The 25,572-nt window shown below is 36.1% G+C and overlaps 1 protein-coding gene across 1 annotated transcript in view; it reads right to left on the bottom strand.

Annotated features, from left to right (window-relative positions):
• The window catches only part of GPC5 (glypican 5), a gene marked incomplete at both ends in the record, with an annotated part of 580,434 nt that overhangs the window by 386,776 nt on the left and 168,086 nt on the right, over positions 1–25,572 (bottom strand). The window contains one exon of the mRNA XM_084226708.1: positions 2,610–2,730. Coding sequence (XP_084082834.1) covers positions 2,610–2,730 — 121 coding nt within the window. The remainder of the gene's footprint in view (positions 1–2,609; positions 2,731–25,572) is intronic.

Consider the following 25,572-nt stretch of genomic DNA (forward strand, 5'->3'; position numbering starts at 1 on the left):
TTTGTTGTTGTGAATATGAACCTGTGGAGTCCAGGGCACAGATTACAGGCGTTGGGGTCCAACAGAATCAAAAACTTCTATTGATTGTTTTGGTAAATCCACTATTTACAGAAAAAGGAGGATTACTGTGAGCCTCTCACAAAGGAGAACTGCCCAGAAAACACAGCCTGCTGAAAAGAGATATTGTCACTTATGCAGCCAGGGATTGATTTCAGGGGTTTAAAGTTTTTAACAGGAGACAACCTGGAAAATACACTTTAAACACTGGATATATACAAATTCTTTGCTTGGGACTTTTATGCCTTTGTATAACCAACAGGAAAAAATGGAGGAGATGCTAAGAAATCCATCTGTTTCTGTATGCAGGACAGAATGGTCTTGATTTGTTTTCCTAAGTTAATATTAAATGTGATCAGAAAAGGATATCAAAAATATCTGCCCTTTTTCTATTTTCACCCTAAAGATAAATTAAAGTATATAGTTTGTAAATTTCAGAAATTATTGGTTTTGAAAAGCTTCACCAATATGTCTCCTACTAAATTAGCTATTTAAAATTTTGAAGTTCTGTAATACAGCTTGGATAGTGTGTTAGGTTTATGTATGACTCTGTCTCTGAGGCATCACTACAATCCATTAAGCTTCCCTTATTTTCTGCCCCACTGTAAGTTTAGTATGTGATACATCTTTTTTCATATCACACAGGACAAAAAGGTGATCTTTTGTATTTGAATCTCTGATTTACACTCCTCATCTTCTTTTCCCAAGCAGTAAATGGTGAAGAAGAAAGCTTTCTTGCAGCTTCTTCAGCTGGGGAAAAGCAGTTATATGTCAGGTCTCTAAGGATTTTGATGCTCTCTTTATCCCTTGACCCTATTTTCATACTCAGAGCTACAAGGAAAGATACAATCCCACACAAAGAAAATGCACTTGGAGGTTGGTAAGCATATCAGTATGTAAATTGTATGTCCTTTTCCCCAAGATCCACTCGAGCCTTTAGGGACAAGGGCAAGTAAGCTCTCAAAATGAAATACTTTATAATGGAAATATTCTATTCCAGTCTTTTAGGTACTCACTCAAGGAGAAAACAACACAACTTCAAGTCTCTAGAGGCAACCAACACAATAAACTATACAGAGCAGTTTTAATATAAAAGGAGGAAAGCACTCCTGATAGATGGAACTTACCAAGTAATATTTACAAAGTTTATCTTTGTATAGTATTTTGTAGTTATTAATTAAACCATGGCATCTCTTGTAGTGAAAATTGCATTGATTTTTCCCACCATTGTAGATGGCATTTTAATAAAGAAGAGAGACAAAAGCATGATGCTGAAGCTGGAGGGATAAAAAAGATATTTCTTTTAAGAAGGAAAGAATAATGATTGCTTTTGAACTTCAAATCTAATGCCACTTCTCCCAGAAAACAACACTACTGATGGAAAAGAAATTTTTCTGGTTTTTTACTTTTTTCTATTTCAGCACTCTTTGTTTTGTTGTCAGAGGAGAGTTATTGTTCACAATTAGAAATATAAGAACCAAGAGGCTTTACTGTGAAGCTATCAGTAATATTTCAACTCCAGAAACCATGTGGAAAACTGTACTTAAAAGCTGTCAAGAAGGCGTAAAAACAGAATTAAAGCAAGCCCTTAGATGGATATAAATGCACTAGGCAAGGAGAAGACATTTACTATCTCTAGTTCTCTTGTTTGGGGAATGGGGTAGAGAAGGGAAGTTGAGACAACTTCTCACTAACAGTGAGAAGCTCCATGGCTTCCCTAAGTAGCCTCTCCTTTTAACAGTGCAGAGGAGAGGACACTGGGTTAAATGGGTCACTGACAAAAAATGCCTGTAGAACCTTTCAGGTCACTGAGCCTTCAGATCAGAGTGAAAACTTGTATTTTTAAACTGAAATACAGAGTTTTTTGGTTTTTCTTCCTTTTTGTTGGAAAAATAACTGTTGTCTTCAACAGAATTATGCTTTTGTCCTCTAGTTTTGGCTATCTGTGCATATAAATGTGGCATGTAACCAGAGATACCTGTAATCCTGTAAACCTACTGCAATAATATAACTGCCCAGAACCATATTGGAATTGACTTCCTTGTAAGCCTTCAATTTAGTAAGTCACAGATATGCACATCAGGTAACTAACACCAACTCATTTAGCAGGCATGTGATTTTCATTCAAACTTCCTAGTTTTTCTATCTGCCATCTAAACAAAACAGCTCACAGCGATACAAGAAAGATCCTAGATTTAAAGAGGGAAGAGGGAAATTATGTCTTATTGTTATGTAAACATATGCACCCACTTAATATCCCTGAATCATCCTGCTGGTGCTTCTGTATGCTCACTGCAATGCTGAGTTGTGGTACTTGCAGGTACAGATGGTCCAGCTACCAGAGCTTCACCTCCTACACTTATCTACCATATGTAAGCTTTTTAACTAAATAATTTTTAATAACTGAAGCGAGGCACAGAGCAACAAGTGTTTTGCTGTGGATGTGCACTCAGCAGAAACTTGAATTGATCTTTATGGTGCAGTAAATAAATACTTTCATTACTAGAGTGGTAGTTAGAACTAGACTGTATCCATAGGAAAAAGCTCCTTACCTGAATAACATGTTTCAGCTTGTCAATAATTTGACTTATTACAGGATCTGTTCCTTTCACTTTTACTTCTGGATTTGCAGACTGAGCTTTGATTCCACTGCCAACCACACGGTGCGTATAGCTAGTTTAATACAGAAACACACATAAAAAGGGTTTAGTAACTTACTCTACTCTCAGAGTCATCTTCTAGCTTGTATTATCTCTCATGGCACCAGCATACCTCTTTAAAGAGATGCATTAATTTTGTGCACGTTTTTCACAAAAAAGAAATACAACAAAATACAATTACTGCCTTCCTCAAAGTTCTGTTATTTATTAGCATTTTAAGTTTACTGCAAACTTTAATAAGGAAAGTTATCTACATTTTGTAGCATGAAACATTCAGCCCTGTGCATGTCTTTTTGCATGTGTGTAAAAACACTGTGGTCCATTTTGGTTTTGCTAAATACAACAACATGATTGCCTTAATGTGTGACATTTAAAGGTCTTAAAACAAACTCTAGATTCCATACATACTGTATGCTCAGAAATAAACCTGAAGATTTTTTGTGTTTTTGTGAGTGCATGCACAGACAGAATATTTATTGAAAGAAAACAGCCACATTGTGCATTAATTATTTAGCATTACATAAATTATATAAGTGAGAGTAGGCCAAAATGTACTTGATATGTAGATATATAAAGAAAAGTAAAAAACCAGATATAAGCTGATTCAAAAAAGAACTGCTTGAGTAAATAGAACATTGTTTATAATACATCAAAATTCAAAATACAGTAAATAAACTAACAACTGAGCAGGATTCTATAGCTTATTAAGAAGCAATTCTTCATTCAACTTACTATATGTAATACTCAAGTTATGCAAGAAAAACTGAATATCTACCTTCTCATCACAGATACTGTACATTATGCAAATACTCTCCATATGCTATATTTTTTGAGTGTAGTCTATAAGAGGATAGCTCTATAGCTCTCTGTCTCAAAAGTATTTTGCCAGCTGTTATGCTGTAAGGAAAAGAAAGGAAATAACCTTATCAGAGTAAAGAAATATCTAATTCCTGCCTGCTAGATCCACATATAGGCAGAGACAACACTGCATACTCAAATTTTTCAAAATTTGATTTATGAAAAACATTACAGGTCCTCTTAGCTCTGCAGAAAAGCTTGCATATATGCTAAACAATGAATGCAGTTCAGTAAAAAAAGGTTGCCACATAACAACAATATTTTGTCCTTGATCTTTACTTAAATTTCACCCTAAATGAGATTTAGGATATTCCTGAGGAAGTGTACATAGTGAATAAATGAGTGGCTCATATTCTTGAAAAGGTGTTACTTTGATTTACAGCAGACAGCTTTTTGTGCTGCCTTGTAGCAATGGAGCCATTTGCCAGCTTGAAGTGATGGGGAAAAGCTTTGTATGTAGGGCTGTGTACAAAATCCACAGCCTGCCTGCTAGTCTTGGGCCTTTGTGTAATGCAGCAATTTGGGCTGGGGCAACAAACCTTCTGGTAATTCTAAGTGTGAAAAAATTTAAAGTAAAACACAAAAAACCTTCCAAAATTTCTTTGGCGGTCATTTGCATGAAACAAAATATATAAATAAATAAGGAATTAATTCCAGCTGAACAATGCTGCAGTGAGAAGAAAACACAACTGGTTTAACTCAACATACTAGTTTAATGCAACACCAAAATTTCTCTTCACACCATAACACTATAAAAAAATCTTGAAGGTTATGTCTATTCTTTTAATCCAATGGTCTTGTTCTGTTTCACAGCATGCAAAATCTGTGTTCTCACTTTCTGTCACTCAGAATTTTTCAATTAACACCTTTTTTTCAAATGCTGCAAATCCAACTACTGCACATTTTCCTGTGAACTGCATAACTGTGAAAAAGAATACCCTTTCTCTTTTCTTAATTCAATGATACTCATTTCTCTAAACATGCAAGAAGAAATAAATCATGCAGAAGCTGAAAGTTCCCTAGACTACAATTTTATTAGTTTCACTCACCTGAGAATTATTTGGCAATGACTTATTCAAGACTGACTATCATTTCCTTTTCAGCTATTTCTACAATGAAATCAGAGGTCTTGCAAAGCTGGTATTTGCTGTAGGACTGACTCCCTTCTTTCACATGAGAGAAAGTAGCTGGCAAAGTAATGCTGTCTTGAGAGTGGACCTGATATTAGGAGTTCCAATCATGTTCTCCAACCTCTTCAGAGTCAACATTCTCTAAATTCCTCTTCACCTTTTTTCAGTGGAGAGTGGGGAAGGGGAAGAAGCCAAAGCAGAGGTGACATGCATTGAAACAGTGACAACTAGCACACTAGTGCTTGATAACACCACATCTTTTAGTCTATTTGCATTTAAAAAATACTTGGATCAATAGGTACTGGTAGTAACAACCTTGGTATTACTTTTTCTTATTTCCCTGAGCTGTTTAGCATATTTCCACCTTCCTTCTCACTACTGATCCTTCTCTCACCAACAGCTGGCATGATCCTTTCTGGGGCTAACAGAATTAATTTATTTTCCCTGCTTTCTGCTGCCCGTGGGCTTCCTCATCCTTCATTTTCTAACTGAACAGTACACTTTTCCACCTAAAGCCTTGCCAAATACACTGCCTACCCCCAAACTCTTCAAACCTTGCTCAGTAAAAACTGATACATTTCATCCCATTCTCTTGACACTTTTGTCTGTTACAGGCTCCAGAAGATCCCAATTAACATACAAGTTTATGTCAATAGAGGAAATACCAATTCTTATATACCAACACTTTTGACCCAGTAATGGTATAATCACTACATAGTCCAAAGTTTTATGGTTCATCAAATTTACTAGATATTTACCACATTCCCACCTTAACTCTTAAAAGAGTTGATATTTCTCTCCTTTAAAAAATCCTTACACTTTTGAAGTGAGGTGTTGCTATTCAAGTTCTGAGAAGATTTTACTCCTTTGAGAGTTTTTAATTTTGTGTTCCAAGACTTTAGTCTTGAAATTGATCCTCCAGGTTCTGGATATGATTTCTCCCACAGGAACATACCAGAAGTAACCATCACATATGGAAAATGAAAAGCTGGATTTCAAACACTAAGATTCATTTAAATAGAATTCGATTTGGGAGAATATTTTGCCCAAAATATATTGGCAAAAGCAAAGCCCAGGGGTGGCTGCAGGAGTGGCTTCTGGGACAGGACACCAGAAGCTCTCCCCAGAGCAGAGCCAATGCCAGCCAGCTCCAAGACAACCTACTGCTGGCCAAGCTGAAGCACGTCAGTGATGGTGGTAGTACTCCTGTGACAAAAGATTTAAAATGGAGAAAAAACTGCTGAGCAAGAGGAGGTGGATGAGATGAACTGAGAACATGAGAGAAACAGCCCTGCAGACCCACATGGAGAGAAGTCTGCACTGGAGCAGGTTTGCTGGGAGGTGACCCTTGGAAGAATCCACACTGGAGGAGCCTATTCCTGATGTACTCCACCCTGTGGAAAAGAGCCACGCTGGAGCAGCTTGTGAAGAACTGCAGCCTGTAAAAAGGATCCAAGTTAGAGAAGTTCATGGACAACTGACTCCCATGGGATGGACTCCGTGCTGGAGCAGGGGAAGAGTGTGAGGAGGAAGGAGTGGTAGAGACAGTGTGTAATGAATGCCCAAATGTGAATACACTCAATGTATTGAAGTAAATTAATGTGTACGTTTGCATTTTTCTTGTTATTGGAAATCCTAAGCCATATTAAATTTGCTTTCACTGCAAGGTGATCCAGCTTTGACCAACTGACATCAAAAACTCTCATTTAACTTTGAGTTTGTTGTTATTATATGCTCTGACAAATCGTAAGGCAGACTGAAAACCTTTTTTCTTTCTTTGGCTATAATAAGGCATTGACAAAACCTTATGAAATATTGCTTTATTGATTCTTATCATAAAAGTAAGATTATGAAAGTCAACATAGTTTTGTTTAATCTACTCTGTCTGCTTGAAATGGTATCTTTTGCCTACAAAAATTATAAATGACTCATAAGTTGTTTCATACCCCATGTAATTGTGTTTAATTAACAAATGTCTAAAAATCTAACATCTTCAAGTATTCTAATGTAAATTAAATGATCTGTCGAAGCTAAAAAGGCTATTGGGAATTTGAGCATGGTACACAAAACTTCATCCCTGTAGGCTCACATTTACATGCAAAATTTGTTTCCCTTTATTTGGGTAGGGGGGAAATATAAAAATCTCAGACTCCTGGTTTGAGAGACTTCATTCATTTTAAAGTTTTAATATGGCATTAATCACTTTCTGTTTCTCTAACTCCTAATGTACAAGTAATGGCAAAAATATTTTAAGAATCCCCACAGAGGTAGTCTGACTCAAGCAAGTCTTGCTCAGATTTGAATCCTGGGGAAAAAAAGATGACAAATTTCTTGCTAGAGAAATAATAGACCCGCCATCTGTGCTCATTTCTGTACAAGCACAGTAATGTATCACATCACTTTAATAGGCAGACTTGGTCCCCAAGTACTATTCATTTTCATCAGCATTAGGAAAAGAACCCAAGAACTAATATATTTGTATTCTACAAACATGTTTTAAAGTGATGAATAACAAGGTGCCCATTTTCTGAGCTCAATATATGAATATTCATATAAATTACCTATTACTCTCTATTGTATTTATGAATACAATTGGTGGGGTTTACCTTTGATTTCTCAAGATCTCTGATAAAAGAGAAAATCATGCTTTATTTGCTATCACTGACATCTTGGTACATGCAGTTGGAAAAGCTATTAGTATTAATAAATACATCAATTCTTGTATGATTCAGCCATTTTGGATGTGGTGCTCCAGGAAGATCTGTACATGTATATCCCTCCAGCACAAAATATCTTGTGCATTATCTGCATTATCTTGTGATGACAACTAATACATCATGTTTATGGTCAACAGCTGATTATGATTTTTCTTTTTGAGGTACTTTTAGGCACTATGACCATGTTTCAAGTGGGAGATTTAAGTAATGAAAGGTGTACTATGACAGAAAAGGTATTGTCCAGAACATCCCGAAGTGCACTGGCAGTTAAGCCTCTCCCGAGACCTGGTGTATTCTACACTTTAGCAAGTTTAGCTGGTCACTCCATCCTGATGTATCTCTTTCAACTGCTACCACCACCACTTGTCACAGCTTTCTTCTGTCACCAGCGGTGTTCTCAGGAATCACTGCTGGGGTCCATCCTGTTAAACACCATTATCAATGCTTTGGAGAAGCAGCTCAAATACAGCCTCAGATGACACCAAAGTAGGTGGGAGTGTTGGTCTGCTGGAGGGTAGGAATGCTCCACAGAGAGATCAGGGAAGATTCAAACAATGGGCTGAGGACAACGGCAGGAGGTTCAGCCGGGCCAAGTGCTGAGTCCTGCACCTGGGTCACAGCAACCTCATGCAGCACCACAGGCTCAAGGAAGCATGGCTGGAGAGCTGATCAGCAGAAAGGAACTTGGGGGTGCTGGCTGATGCACAGCTGAGCAGGAGCCAGCACGTGCCCAGGTGGCCAAGCACTGATTGTCCCTCTGTACTCCGCACTGGTGAGACCTCACCTCAAATCCTATGTTCAGTTTTGGGTGGTCATGTCAAAAAGGACATTGAGGCACTGGAACATGTCCTGAAAAGGGCAACAAAGCTTATGAGGGGTCTGGAAAACATGTCCTATAAGGAGCTTCTGGGGAAACTGGGCCTGTTTAGTCTGGAGCAGACTTGGGGGAAACTCATTGCTCTCTACAACTACCTGAAAGGAGGCTTCTTCTGCCATGTCTCAACTCATGGCAGAGTTTCTTCTGCCATGTCTCAAGTGAAGGAGAAAATGGCCTTAAGATGTGACAAGAGAAGTTCAGATTAGACCTAAAAAAAGTCCAAATCACTGAAAGAGTGGTTGGGCATTGGAATGAGTTGCCCAGGGAGGTGGTAGAGTCGTCACTTCTGGAAGTGTTTGAGAGGAGTCTGGGGGATATAGTTTATGGTGATGATGCTGCTAGTTTCATGGTGGGACTAGATGATCTCAAAGGTCTCTTCCAACCTTGATTACGATTCTGTGTGATTCTTGTGCTTTTCAGTGCTTGGGACAATTGCCACTATCAAGAGCTACTCAGGAATCTCTGCATTAAGTTGTCAAGTTACAGGGTCATGAAATTGAGACGGCTGTTCTGTGAAAGGCTTCCAGTGGGCTGCATTGCCTTACCCCTGAAATGCTGGTGTGTGCCAGGTAGTGCACAGCTGTAGGATGTTCAGTGGGGCCAGAGCTGCTGCAGCTGTACAGAGACACTGCCTGACAAGGCTTGTTTTGTTAATCACTTTGTGGCAATAGAATTCTCATCTTCATTTGTGATATTTCATCTCAAATGAGATCTTACTGCAGTAGAGTAATCTTCATGACAGTAAACAGAAAACAACCACAAACTCCTCATCTGGTAACAATGGAAAAGTCTCTCTCCATCCACCTAATTTTCTGCATCTGAAACCAATTTGGTGTAAATGATGCAATGCTGGCTTTCATCTGCTTGAAGTAAGCAGTGAAATGCTAGAGAACTCTTTTTAAAGTAAGTGTTTGCTTCTACTGGGCTCTTTGGGAAGATCCAGATGATGAGACTATATGCTCAAGAGACCAAACAACTTTTAAAGTAGTATACTTATTTACTTTCCCTGTTTTCATATCCTTTAACTGCCATTAATACAGTAACCAAGCTGCAACTTCTGCAGAATGTTCTCTCCTTCATGAAATGGATTTTCTTATTTGTACCTTCTAGTTTTTAAAAGTAAGCTTTCATGTACTACAACTGGCTTTGTTAAGGGATTTGTTTTGTTTAGCTTCTCATGTCAATGGAATTCTAAATTACTTCAGAACTTGGCTTGTTGGCACTTACAAGTTTCGAGCAAGCACCTGTATTTATATAGTCTCACTGTGTTTAAGAATGGTAAAATACCACAGTGTTCCCACTACATTTTGTTTTATTTCAGACATGGGATATGATTTTTAATAACTCAGCTTGCTTGCTTTATGATTGTTGATAATTACTGCTTGACACCTGCTATTGTTAGCATCTTCATCATGGCTGGGCATTTCAAAATTCTGGGTAATGTTAATTGAGAAATTAACAATTACTTGAATACAACTAAAAAATAAACATATGCAGCAACAAATGAGTAAGAGTGCTCAGTGGTGTAAATTTTAATTAGCAAAGATGAACAAATCAAAAAATCACTGCAGTAATAAAAACTACTTGGAACTTAGATATGCTGGCTATTTTTTAGTCTTACATAGTTTTTAAGAGTAGACATAGCAAAATTAGTTTAAGAAAGTTTGTAAAAAGTCCCTTACACCTAGGTATCAGAGACAGTATTTGTAGTACTTCTAGGACAGATCCCATTTCCCCTGGACATTTTCAATGTATTTTAATTGATAAAAATTTCAGTCAAATAAAATTTAAAATAAAATGTATTTGAATTTTTCAGTGAGAATTTATTTTTAGACCTGCAGTTTAGTATATGTTAAAAAAAACCAGAATGCATATACACTTGTTAAACATGAAGAGTGGAAAAAAATGGAGTAAAGTTGTACCACTGTTTGTGCTCGAGAAAAAAATGTGTTCCTGCGTTATTTATGCTAAAACATGTCCTTAAAAAGATAGGTATATAATTTTTATCATTGACCAGACCTGCCTTGTTAAAGGAAAACAAAAAATAGCAGATCAGCCTCTTTAAGACTTTTCTACATTTGAAGACTAAGTGACATGTTTTTAAAATAATGTTTTTAAAACAGATATTCCATTGTAACATAGCTATTTGAAACTAGGTTCACATGAATAAAACAAATAATACTGAAGTATGTAATAAAGCACTACAGAGTTTTTCAGAGTATTTATTTTCAATGAATTTCCAAGTGTGGCCCAGTCCTGTTTTTTATTTTGTACAGTACATAATCTTTTATCATCAATAATTTCCATTATGTTCTAATCCTACAAAACATTTTTGCATTCTTCTAAAGCTCAAAATGCCAACATTCCATCACAGCCTTTGTTTGAGTACTAAAATTTTTGAGAGGATTCTGTATGTGGTTGGAAGCCAGTTAGCCAAAGTTTTAATGTTGGCTGTGTCTTCTAAATATTAGTTCTTAATAGGCATTAAGAAGTGCTAATGATGCCCCAAAGGCCTCCTTAGGAAGACAGGTCTCCCTCTAGAGACTTCCAAAAGCATCAACTGGTCTCCAGTTGCTATGCATGGAACATGTATTTAGAAGGATTGTTTTACTATGCATCTGAAAACCTTTACAGGATGTGTGTCTGTTAAGTCAGACTATCCTTTTTTGCAAATAATCTAACTTCTATTAAAAGCTACATTTTTGTCAGAAGAAAAAATGCTTTAACCTACATATTGAAAATTCATTTTTTAAAGCTTTCTTCTACCACAGCAAATTTTATACTGTTTCAAAAATTCCAGAACTTTTGAAGAATTCTCACTCGAAAGATGCCATTGAAATTTGTCCCCTTGTCAATTAATGGTAATCATAGTAATAGTTATCTCTCTGTACCTATCCCTGCAATATGTTGCTATTTTCTGGACAGAGACACTACTCTTATATGCGATGCAAAATGAATGCCCCAAAAACCATGACAAAACATGTCTGCAGTGCACCTTAAAAAATAAATGTGTTCTAGTAATTGCAAGGTCTGTCAAAGAGCAAAGAAGAGCTTTGAGACAGATATTTCATTTAAACTAGGTGCCTTGGGTAAGTCACATGTTTAAATTGAGAAAATAAATTCTTATTACATTAGAAAATAACTAAACAGCAGACATATGCAAGTGCACTAAATCTATATAAATGAGGACAACAGTATCTCCTTCTTCTTGTAGCATTCTGGAAATCCTCTAACAACAGTAATAATTCTACTGTACCTTCATTTAACGAAGCAAGGAAATGAGAGATATTAATTACCATAAACAAGCACATAAATGTTTACAGCAAATAGCTGGCAAAACAAAAGGAATTACCTTGGAAAAACAATTCAAGCAACTTGGAAATACAAACCTGTCAAGCCTAATTAGTGTAAAATTGAGAAGCCTGCTTCCCCTGTAGGATATTGAAATATTTCTGCTTGGAAATGACAAAAGGGTCATGCAACCATGGCATTATGTAGAACATCAAACCCTGAAGACAGAAGTATGACATGCCATATTTTGTCCAACATAATGTTTCAGTGCAGAGACCAAAGGGTCCTCTGGGGACCTGGAATGCACCTGATAATTTTGGGACTGATACTTGACACAGCCAATATTCATCTCTCAGCCTCATAAGAAGTACACCACTGCAAATGATATCAAAAGTGCACTTTTACAATCTGTTCTTTATTATTGAATGGTTTGGGGTTTTTTCTGAGGTAATTTATGGAAAATTAGCACAAAATGAGAGTAAAGTTCTGGTGAAGGACTATCAAGCAGATAATTAACTTGAATATGATTATTGATAAAAGAAAAAAGGTCATTCAGGAAATAAAGGTCATATGAAGGAATCAACCTAAGTCACTGTGCAATGCTAAGAGTGAAGTGCTATTTCAGCAAATTCACTGACATGAGCCACTCAATAGATTTTTTTTCTTGTTTATTCTAAAGAATTAAATCCCATGTGAAAAAGCTGATTTATACTGTCCTTCTCTGTTGTCCGAGTACACCCTGAGTTAGAAAAATATTGGTGATTATTAATAAATCAGTGTAAGTGGCCAATCCATCTCTGTGGCTTTGGACTCCTTTTGTCTTCCTAATTTATCTAAATGTGGATGAATGACAATGATGCACACTAGGACTCGATGACTCGTACACAACAGATGAAACTGTTTATCTTGAATGTTTTTTGAAACCTATGTGCCTAATAGTAATTGGGAGAGAGGACAGAGGGATGGGAGGGGGTTAGTTGTTTGTTGTTTTTATTTTGCTGGTTTGGGGTTTTTTTTTCTCCAGAAAAAGCAGTTCAGCCTAGTCTGTTCCCATTTTCAATACTACCAAGCCTTGGAGAATATAGCATTTTCCTCAGGAGATTCCTGAGGATGTAATTGCTTCTTCATTCAAACAGTTTTACACTTTTACTCAAGCGCACTTACATCATGTACATCTGTGTGGAAGGAAAATCAGTCCTCTGGATGACTCCACAGTTTGGATTGAGGAAAATTTTTCTCAGCAACTAGAAGTTTGTTCAGGAGTTAACCTGTAAATTTTCTTCATTTCACAGCTTTATTATTCACAGCACCTTTGCTGGAAGCATTTGCATTCCCTGATTTGCAAACTACCTGCACTGCCTGTTCTCAGAGCACCGTGAATAGCTCCTATTTGAAGAACAAATATAGAGTTATGTATCAGAAGTTCTACAGCATGCTGTATTTTATTAAATAATAGAAACAAGCATTACACTATAATGCCAGTTATGTCATAGTGTTACTTAATCTTCATGGGAAATTAAGCATTTTGTACAACGCCATATTTTAGCAATTACAGTAAAGTAACTTTTCATTTCACACTGGTGCTTAACTAACCTTATACTAAAGACAAGTACAGTTGCCTTAACCTTTGATGCTTTTCACCCTCCATGAGAGCCATGATGGATATTTTTTAAAGTATTTCAGGACAGGTCACGAAGAATATGGACTTTAAATAAAGTTGTACTCAAAGACAGTGGCATATGCATGAAGAACTTCAGTTTCAGAAGCCATTAGTAAGAGAGTAATGAGCTGAACTTCTGTTCTAAGTAACAAACTTCTGGAGAAGGCTGAAGGATATTCTGGAAAGTCACTATGCAGTTATCTGGACTGGCCTATTAAGACTTGTGTCCTTTATTTCAAATTCTGTTAGACAGAATTATATCAGTACCACAAAAGCATGTTTTAGATGCACATTTTTAATATCTAACAGAAAAGGAATAATGTAAACACTATACACAAAGCATATCATGACACAGGGGACATGAGCAGGGATAAAAACACGTTCAAGGATCTTCCAGTGTTGGCCACAACATTTCAGCCCAACAGTTCTTGCATTCATGTGTCATATGGAGCCATCTTTTAATGTTTCTTTAAAAAGATGAACTCACTCTTTATCTTTCCTGGGCACAATCAGCAAATAGATGAGCTAAGAAAGCTGACATAGATAATGTTTATGTGTTTAAAGACAGAGATTGTATTGGAGGTTTAAGAGCTTTAATGAACTTCTGGGTTTCCTTTTCTTCCCAACCACCCCTTCTTGTGTCTTTTTATAAATTATATTCATCACATTCAGGTATTGCTTTCTTTTAGATAGAAATGAGTGGATGTAAATACATTTATTTTCTCTTCAGTGGGAAAAGGTTCATAGGACTCTAGTGGTAAAAATATTTTAACTAAATTTTATGAAGATCATATTTGCAGGTCCTTGGTTCAGTTCTGTTGTCACATGAATCACAGTAATTGCTCTTTGTTTGGCCCCATTGTGAAAAAATTACAATAAAAAAGCAGCAGTGACTCTTATTCAATCAAATCTTAACAAAATACAGCCTTTAGACAAATGCCACAAATTCTTACCCTGAGAATGCTCCCCATAAGAACAAGAAATAATTAGCAACTGTACTCCACCTACTTATTTTAGCTATTGAAAAATTAGGCATCTACTGCGTATGCATTTACTTCCCAGAGAGTATGGAAAAAGAAAGAAAAAAGAAGGCCCTCCTTCTTTTGGGAAATAAAGCAATAGTGTAGGATGAAATGATTACTTGTCCTCTCCATTGGACATGCCTCCTAGACAACCAGTCTAGACACAATACTGAACTTTTAAATAACTAAACTCAAATTAGATTGCCTTACCCTTGGGGTACTGCTTTCTGAAGTGGTAAGCTTCCTGAAGCAAGCCTATTATTCTCTCTGTTTTTCAGTTTTCCATCCTAAAGTCATTAGAATTCTTACCAACTTGCATCATAGAAAGCTCTATGAGAAGGCAAGAGCTAAACCTTATGATATGTCCAGCTATTTCATTAATGGGAACTGTATACCTAAGCATCAATAAAATGTCAAAGAACTTTACACTTTTTTCTGGAACACACAGCTCAGTGCATTCTAGAAAACAGGACAGATAATGAAAAGATTTATCTTCCCTTTTGTTTCTAAAGAAGCTGAAAGTATTTAATTTACTGAAATATTCAGCAGAACCAGACAAATTGAAGGACAAAACTTATAAGGAACTAATACAGATTGTAATGAAATGCTAGAAGCAAGGAAAAGAAGGGTTCCACTTTCTTCCTTTGGGATCAAAAGGAGAAGAATTTTATCATCTATTATAAGTTTGGAAGTTCTGTGCGACTGCTTAGTATGCAGTCTGAAGAGGGAATCAATCTAGATAAGGCTATTCTCAGAGATTTGATTTTTAACTTCACTTGTGATATTGCCTTGGTTACAGAAATTAATGTCAAGTAGGCAACAAGGGGTTCAAGGATAATGTAAGTCAAGCAGGCTATCTTCTGTATGGGAAAGGCTGCCAAAGGAAGACAAGAAAGGGCAGTCAAAGTGTTGCCAAGAAACATTCTTCAGGACAACAGTACCCTACAGCAAATATTTCACGTCTGAAAATACTAAATGGACCTTGTGTTGCAAAAATATGTACAGTTTCTCTGTGTAGTTATGTATTTGTATGCATGTATACGTACAGACATCTCATTTCTGCTATAATCTACATACTAAGCCAAACTCAAGCATCCCTGTTCTGTATCATGAAATAGTCAGAATGTTTATGAAAAATGGCTGGATTTTAAAAGCATTGTAATAGTGAGGAATTTCACTGAGAGATAAAAACATGCTTCTGTATCATGGGACTTGGGAAAGTACGGTTTCACTTGTGTCTCTACGTATTCCTGATTTAACAGTGAACAGAAAACTGGAAACTAGGTCTTCCACACTACAAGAGTGTTACAGTGACATTTTAGTCATAAGTTTTAAGTAGGTGGCTGATGTCAGGAAAACCACAGACTAACTTCTTATGCAAAATCTCTGGAGGGAGAGAGAAAAGCTTTACAAAAGGATTCACAATAACTAGCACAGTAGCAGAAATTAATATGTTTTTTGAGCCAAACATTATTTCATGTTTACCAATACACAAAAATTTCAAGTCACCTTAAAAATATTTCTCTTCAGTGGGTAGCTTTTTATTACTTCTATCAATTCTGTGGAGTTTACTTCTTTGTCAACTGATAGGATTAAACATAATGATTCAAGTGATTGATGTGCCTCAGATTTATTTCATGCTGTAACACAAGAAAGAGCTGGTAACAGGAAATTCTCCTCTCTGTTGACAGAGTGTTAGTCACATCAGCAGGCCATTCACCTATAGACTAATTTGATCAGAGAGAAAAAAGACTGTGGCTTGTTGTAAATAGTTGGGGAGGAAATGAAGGAAGATAAAAGTTCCCATATCTTTACATAAAAGTACATAGCCTTTCTTTTACAGTTCCTGGATAAAATGATGAAATGTGCATGACAGCACAAAGACATCTAATTCCTAGCAAGCCATCCTGATCATTAGACTCAAGGCCTAGTCATTACTGAAATATTTTTTTCAACTCATGAATCTCAAATCATTCCATATAACCTAAAGAAATATAAGTGGGACAGACTAAGAACTGTGTTAGTGATGCCTGCAATGGCCTGTACCCCAATGGATTTTGAGATGAGCAGCAGCCCTGAACCCTCAGTCATACCCTGGTAGTATGCTTCTAACTGCTGAATTAAAGGAAGCAGCAAACTGCCAGGTTTTTGTTTTGTTTTGGTGTTTTGGTTTGATTTGGGGCTTGGTATTTTCTAATGCATCCTAATCCATTACACATGCTCTGATAACACTTAACAGATTGATTATTGTACATTAAACAGCCAAATCCTTTGAAATGTGAAGGCCAAAGAGGTTGGTGCTTGAGCTGGAATTCAGCTCTTCCACACTCTTATTCCTGGAATAGGCATTTAATAGCCAGGGATGAAACAAACTTGGCAAGCAGATTAAAGAGGAAGAGCCATATAAAGTCAAGCAATAAATATACGGAGCAACATGAATAGCCACGCCAACTTCTGATGTGAAGGGGGTTGTGCTTTTTTTTAATTTTAAATCAGTGCCACTGATAATTATCTCCCCTCTCTGTGAGCTAAAACTACTGTGTAAGTGGCCCTTAGTATCAATATCTTAAGGCCATTCTTCAGACTGTGGGGTTTCCTCTCCAAATTTTATGTTTTCCTTAGGAGACTGTAGTCTGTCAGTAAAATAACTGTTGAAACAACAGTACCCTGACCATTAAAAATATTAATTTACAAATGAAAAAGTATTTTTTCTTTCTCCTTAAGCACCCTCCCTATAGCACAAGGCCTGATTGGACTAATTGTACAGAAGATGCTTCACTACAAAGGAGTTGAAACCCTAAAATACAAATTATTAGGAAAAGTTTATCACAAGTCCTGTGAAGCAATACACACAATAATGCAAAATTCTAATTTGCCCAATATTGTGAATAATGTAGTAACATAGTCTATTACTTCAAATATTTTTGGCCTCTTCCTACTTAATTTTGAGTAAGCATTAGGATGTACTTTTCATTAGAATACATCTTTTCCACCAATATAGATAGAACAAAGTGAAAGTCAAGTCAAGAAAAAAAACTTGGGTCAAAGTATTCAGAACACATCCCAGAAATATTCATTATTCAGGTCATTGATGTTACTGCTTTGTTTTCAGAATAGGACTGAGTCACCAAATAACACTGAATTTTTTTTTCAACTGGCAGCATTCACAGAGAGCAGTATTAATGCAAACTATATTCTCTGACTTAATCAAGTCACAATATTATGCTCTTCATTCAAAAGAATTTTCAGTTTAAGGTCTTGAACTTTTAATGAGTTTATTCAAAGAGGCCTCTGTCCAGGCGGGCAGTGAAAATGGAGACCTCAACTGCAAACTGGATTATTTTTTGTAATATCACTGTTTTGTACACCTTAGAAAAATATTAAAATAAAAAGGTGTCATGTTTTTTGTTGGTTTTTGTTTGTTTAATTTTGGTTTTTTGGGTTATTTACTGTAGTGCTTTTAGAATATGGCAGCAATATTGTGAGCCAGAGGATATAACAAGAATTTCCTAAAGAGCCTCCAATATTATCAAATGAGTGTGTTGCTCACCCCAACAGGCATGTGCATATCTTGCCCTGGGACCCTAACTCTCTTTTGTCTTAGATGAATTTTGGCAAGTGTCATTCAAGTATATGAATTCAGAACCCTTGTTCAGAGTAAGAAACAGTTTCAGAGTCTTTTAGACAGTCTGCTATAGATCTACCAGCTCAACTGTTTCTAAAAGTTTTATTAACACTTAATGGAGGCAAGCAGGGTGGTTGTTATCAGTGACTTTGAACACTAATTCCCTTTGACAAAGTTTGAAAACTAAACATACCATTAAATTATTATTTTGAAGAAAGAGATTGAAAATAAGACTAAAGCACAGAAATGAACTCATATTTTTCAGTTCTCAAGTTGTGACAATTATTCCACTACTTCTCTGGAATTTCACTAGTTTATTAAAAAAAAAAAAATTAAAACTACTGGCTAGTGCACCATGGGAATGAAGTTTAATTTTTTTCCTCTGAAGGAACTTAGCTGTGTAATTTTAAAACTCATTTGAGTTGAAAGAAATCTGAATATCAACAGAAGCTTATTTCTTCCCAGAGAAAAAGATATATTAATTGCATCAATTATTTACCAAATATTCAGGTAAAAATTAGCTCTTCAATAAAATTTAGATTTATGGCCAATCCTCAGGCATGGTTAAATTAATTTTTTTTAAATGGATTTAATATACTCAAACCCTAGGAAAATAAAATTTAAAATATTATCTATATTTTAAAAATGTTTCTCATTCTTAATATTTAATAGATTTTCTATAACTATTTTTATATAATTTCTAAATATCTTTGAACTAAATTCTATACTGAATGTCAGGAAAAGACAATATATTGATAAGATATATGACATGATAAGATATGATATGATATGATATGATATGATATGATATGATATCATATCATATCATATCATATCATATCATATCATATCATATCATATCATATCTATAATTATCTGTAGATTAGGAGGGGATTGCCAGTTTGCTCCTAAGAATAATATCAGCTTAATGAATTTACCCTTTTTTTTTTTTAGATTGCGCCTCATTCTGATTAACTATTAATCTCAGACAGTGATCAATAAATAGTACCAGGAGACATATTTCACTAAATCACCAAAATCACTTAACTCAGGAACCTTTCATTATATTTTCTCTCTCCTGTTCAGCTGAGGAGGGGAGTGATAGAGAAATTTTAGTGGGCATCTCAAGTACAGCCAGGAACAGCCCACCACAGATCTCTGCAAAATAAAATCAAGAAGGCATAGAAGAGTTTTGAGATGTTCTCAGCTTTTTAAAGTTTCATTTCCAGATTTATCTTGAAAACAGAATGGACCATAAACCTGGCAGCACATTGGGCAAGGGGCTGATTTTCTCAACAGCTGACCTCTTTCTGAAAAGCTTTTAGTTCATTTCACTTAAGGCTTTCCTTTTCCTTTCATTAGACTAGACTTTCATAGACACTGACTACGTCCAGAAGGACTCTTCTCTCCCTCAGCTATGTATCTGCTGTTTGAGATGCTGTCAGGTACCACAGCTGGCCAACAGCTGCTGCTTCAGACCTGTGCAAATCCCCCACGGTGTGTCTACCTGCTCCAAACAGGTCATTCTAGTTACTCTGGGTCTTGCAAAAAAGCACATTACAAGCACTGTACGTTATTAAACAAAATTCAGTATTATAAATCCCTGGACTGCATTGGGAAAACCTAACATGCTTAGCCACAGCTGTAAACTGACACTAATATTAATATATGCAGTGGTTTCTAACATCTATATTGAATGAGACAGGTTTTTTTATTCTTTAAATATTCTTTTTTTATTATTCTTTTATTTATTTTTTTTATTCTTTAAATCATGACTGTATTGAAATAACAATTGGACATAAAACAGATATAAATTTAGCCCTTGGATTTCTTGATTTGATTCTGTTGGGGTTTGAGCTTTTATGGGTTATGTATTTATTTCATATGAAATCTCCAATTTTAAGAATTTTTCTAAAAACCTCTGAGTTTTGAGACATTCTTTTAGCCAAGCTCCAAGCTGGATAGATGCCAGCCAATCCTGACCTGAGGGATGTGAGCTCCAGCTCCTTCAGTAACCCTAAGGAGAGTACAGCAGGGTGCTAAGGAAGATGCAGAGCTTTCAGACTGGGGCAGGCTGCCCTTCAGGCAGCTCCGAGCGCAGGAAAGCGAGTGTGGGTGTGTCTGCCAAAGGCCAGAAGATTTGCTGGGACTTGCAGCACTCCAGATTCCCAGCACCTCATGGAGTGATCACACTTTGCACAGCCTGGTGTTGAATGGCAGAATCTCTGAAAACATCTGTGGCTGATGTTTGAATAAATATGTCATACATCGAGAGACCTTTGTTGGCATGATAAGACTGCCAACTATGCAGAAATGCAAGAAGGAAAAAATAAGTCCCAGTGAGATCTAGGAAACTAGAAAGGTCTACTTGATATCAGGGTTATGCATGCAGAGGTTTTTGTACCCAGAGGGACAATGATAACTGGGGATGAGGTACAAAGATAAAAATGGTTATTCGTTAGAGGTCTAGACCTAATACCTGGACTGTTTCACATGTGGGCCCTTTGGAAGCCACTAATGTTAAAACAATCATTAGTGGCTTCTACTTGTACCAGACAACACCTTCAAATAAATTTGAAAAGACACCTCTGCAACTAATATGAAGGCAATTCCATAATTTCATACTTACACAATTTAAAAATGTTTGGAAAATGAAAATTTTTTAGAACATAAAATATGATACAGGTGGTTATGACAAGTTATATTTATACCATCATGGCAACTCATTTTGTCAAGCCACATCACATGAGAAAATAAGATTTTATATATAAGTATAAATAACAGAATTTGAGAAAATTTTGTCTGTTGTTGTTTTGTCTGTTTTGCAGTTTTTTATGGAAGATAATAACTTCAAACAAAATAATGTTTACTCATGACTTCTTATTTCTACAATGTGAAATGTGTGATATTTTACAATCATTTTAGTGACTGATAAAAAGATGTATAGAGAAAAAGTCTATAGTTCTATTTAACCTAATCAGAATCAGTTAAGGACTTCCTCAATATTAATTTTATTGATGCTGCCTTTTCCGATACATACAAAGAGGTTGTTTTCCTGCTGTTATGCTTTATGTACATTTGGATAGAGGGAATGAACAGAACAAGAATTTTTGTTCTTACATAAGCAGGGATTAAAAATATTGAAATGCACATTTTGCACATACCACATTTTGAAATGCGGTATGAAAAAACAGAATAAAAAATCAAGAATCTTTTTCTGCTTGTTATAATACTCGTGTATTTTATATTAACAACATCCAGTTGACTAGAGCTTGTTATGTTTGGAGCAAAACTGAGTTCACACCAATCAGCTTCTTCATACTTATTAGGCAACCAAAAAGAGCCTGCAGATTTTGACTATTGTTTAAGTGAATAAACCAGGAAAAGTACCAAATAAAATATGCATCTATTTCAATGCAGAGAGAGATGAAAATTCCCTATGCTGCTCAAACACTTCTTACAGTGTAGCATAATGTGCAATGCATCTGTGATGTAATTCTATGATATTTTCATCATCTACCACCCACACAAACTGTTCTGCACCCATACACAAAGTGAACATTTCCATACCTGGAGAATGCATATTTATATATTCATGAAAAGACACATATGTCTAACAAACTAAAAATACAGCAATCAATCAAATCCCCAAAGTGGGATTTTACACACCATTTCTTGGGATAGCTTGCTATAATCTACTTTTAGCAGAACAATGTATGCGATAAAGTGGTCAGAGTGATTGTAATGTAGAGGGAAAAAATACTTTTGATCCGCTTTTAAAAAATGGCTTTAGCAGCTATCAGACAGCTCTCCACTGGCAGGATATTATCTGGGAGTAGGTAGATTGGCCTGGGTTAATTCTGCCTAAGTCATTGTTTAAAAGTGCCGAGACTGCTCAGTTTCTGACTTCCTCTGTAGTCAGAGGAGAGACAGGGGCAACTTACAAGGGAGAATTATCCTGTGTAGGTCTGATTCAGCTTTTGAAGAGCCTGGGTCTCTCCACTGGTGACAACCAAAGCACCACCACAATAGAAGACTGAGAAGGAGGGCAAGAAAGATGAAAGTCCTTACCTCCTTCCCTTACCTCAGGAAAGGAGGTAAGGACTGGTCACACCAGTCACTGTAGAGAAAACTGAGCCCATCTCAACACGGGGGCAGGGACAGGGGGGTGACATTTCTGGCAGATATCTATTGTACCAGCATGTCTGCAGGCTACAAACTGTGTTCCCCACAATAATTCGGAGACAGCAATGCTTTCTGAGCTAGCCAGACCACCAAACAATGGATTAACCCAGCAAAAATTATAAAAGCTGCACAGCTAATGAAAGGAACTTAAAACAGAGAAATGGGCTTGAGATGGCTTTTACCCACATGGTCCTTGACAGCAACTGAGGACACCTGGTGTTGTGACATGTTGGGGAGGATACAGGGATCAGTAACAGGAATCATGCTTGTTTTGTGCTTCAGCTGTATATTTCAATCCCTCTGCTATGTTTTGTTGTGATTTCTTTTTTACGTCAAAATCACAGGTAATGCCAACTATCTTCACACAAGTAAATCTGATGTTAAACATGAAGCTCTCCTTGTGTGAAACATTTAAGAAAATCCAGTCAAACAGTACTGGACTCTGACTGAACATAGGAGGCTGTAGGACACAGACTCCTTGTTTAGGAGACAGGCTAGTCTTAATTGTGATGTGATGAATAAAGGACAAATGAGATGTTCAGGATTCAGGTCACTGGATTTCAAGAAGCATGGCACCTAATAGGATTTCAGGGACTACACACAGCTGACTTTAATCAATACAGGACAGTCATTTAGGAAAGAACACAACATAATTCCATTTTGAGCAGCATTTTTCCAAATGGGTGTCTCCCTATATACTGGCTACACTAGCATGGTTGGGGAGTTTCGGATGTTCTGTGGGTGATTGTCTGCCAGTAAGCAGAAAAAAAAATAAAATTAAATAAGGAAAAAAGTCTATTTCACATCTGGGCTTTATCCTTTACCCAGTAATAGACAATTTCCAGGTAGTTCTGTGAGCAAATGATGGCCAATGTATATCCTCTAGAATATGTAACTCTATTAATCACATTAAAGAAAATACAAGTGTTCTGTATATAATGATAAAAAAGGAAGACAGTACTATCAGTACAGGAGTTGCACTTCAGTAATCACTTCTGGCTGTCAAAATAACTGATTCTAATAGAAAGATTCAACAGAGAAGAGAAAGTGCAACCATATATTATGCAAGGAAAAAATTAATCACAGTATCATGTAATTTACAGACCAGTGAATTGATTGTCCCAGGTTCCTGAATTTTTAATTTTGTCTGCTGTCAGTACAATCACTGTAGCTCATGCCAACACCATATGTTACCTCACATAAATGCCACTCCACTTCTGTGCACTTTCAGATAATGGAGATCTAGGAGAACTCTACTCGCTTGGCTGAGTCACTTGTGAGGTTTAAAGAAACTTGGCTCTGTGTATTCATGTTTCTAAAGTATGCACTTGGTCCATGAACAGGTGTGGGTATTAGGAAGAGATGTATAAACAATATATATATATATATAAAACAGATATATAAACAAAATATTCTTGCTGAAATAAACATTTGGGAAAAAAAATGTTCAAGGACAGAGAAGTACATGTAAAAACTTTTCTAGGTAGATTTCTTGTTTCCAAATTAAAATATTCAGGAAAGTAATTTGAAATGAGAATCATGTAAGTAAAATATTAATGAGGGTATAAAATATAATTTTATATTTTATATTTTAATTTTAGAAGGAAACCTAACATATAAACTTTAAGAGCAATGGAAGCAAAGCTAATATGTATAAGAGCTCAAAAGCCAAGACAGACATGAAAATGAGAACAACTATCATTTGAACTGGAAAATGGTATTAAAGGAATTGAAAAAACATGGCATAATTGAGGAAAATTTTAAATATCTCTGATCCAAAGTCTATACAAAACCACCTATATCTGTGGCATTACTTCAAGTCTACAGTTATGGGCAATTTAAAAACTCATGTATATATGTATATGTTGCCTTACACATCTTGTAGCAAGTAATTTTCAGACTTAAAAACACTGTCACAATTTGTTTCAGCCCATCAATTAAAGCACCTTAAATAATTCAATGCAAACTGAGTCTTTGTTCTCCTATGTACAGCATAAAGCAAAAATATAACAAGACTGAACATTGCTTAAAGAATTTATGCAGTGGGCATAGCACTGTTTTATTCCCCATCTAGAAACAGGGTTTTTTTGGAATGCTGAGCAATGGAACAATTACTTAAGAGAATTAATTAACAGAGCAAGTGTCAGTTACCACCTTTCTTAAAAATAAAACTGGCTATCATTAGAATGTTAGGTGTGGATCTCATCCAGAAAGTGTTTGATAGGTGTGTTGAGAACGTGCCTTCAGATAGGCCTGTGGGGGACTTAGTGAGAAGAAAACCTAATTTAATGATCAGTGCTTGGATTTGACATGAGATAATCACGTAGCTGCTCCACTTGAAATTGCCTAAGATAATTCTGCCTACACAGAAGCAGAACTTTTGGTTCCCTGTTAAATGTTTTGATGACTGTTGGTGTTGAGGCAGGCATTTTGATGATCACAGCTTCCCATGTGCACATAAATTCTGTGGACCAGGGCCAAATTTATTAACCAACTTGTGATGCAGAAAATCTCTGGCAGAGGCAGGCAATGACTTGGTTCCTGGAAGCAAAGGCAGTTCATGATTACAGACCTGATCTGGAATTAAGGGAAATGGCTAGTTTAATTCCCTGCTCTGTCACAAACTTTCTGTGACCTTCACCAAGTCCTACTGGATACATCTATTTATATGTGTATCTATCTCCAGATTTTTTCTAAATGAATCAATGTGAACCTCTGAAGCAGCACAGTTGCATACACACAGATCTGTGAAGCATGGCACTCTGGAAGCTAATTGACTCAATTCTCTTCCAGTAATTCCTTATCTGCCAGATTTCAGGACTGAAAATATCTAAAATAATTAAGTTTTAGCAGCTATGAGATTTTTCTCAAAAAAAAAAACAAAAAAACAAAAAAAAAACAGTAAGCCATTTCATTACCTTCTTTTCTACTTCTTTCCAGCTCAGCAAGAACTAAATATTTATTTAAAGACATTCCATCACTCTGATACAGACACAATCCAGATGGTATTTCTGGTTATATTTTACTCCTTACAGAGCTGTTACTTCAATATTGTATGTTTAGCAAATGGAGAAGGAAACTTCACTGAATCATGTGTACAGAACACTAAGCTGCTAATTTCACAGATAGCCATGGTTCCCCTGTCTTTGGCATTACTGATGAGACTTGAGATATGAAGTTGAAATTTGTTATTCAAACACCTTTAATAAAGAAACAAGATGACTAGAATTTTGTTTTTATTGCTTCTTCGGTTCAAAGTAGTGAAAACATTATATTAAATTCCAAAGAATTTAACCCAAAAAAGGATTGAAGAGGTTGAATGTGATGTTACAAATTTACAGAAGTCAGAAACTACAGAAAAAATGTCCTTACCAAAGGTTTCAAAATCAAAAGTATGGTTACTGTTTGATTTCTATTCCTATTGCAGCACTTGCTTTTGTTTCAGGCTCTGCAAGAGTTGGGTGACAAAGAAACTGCATGAATAAACCTG

This window comes from Fringilla coelebs (assembly GCF_963513975.1).
Source record: "Fringilla coelebs genome assembly, chromosome: 2".
NCBI lineage: Eukaryota > Metazoa > Chordata > Aves > Passeriformes > Fringillidae > Fringilla > Fringilla coelebs.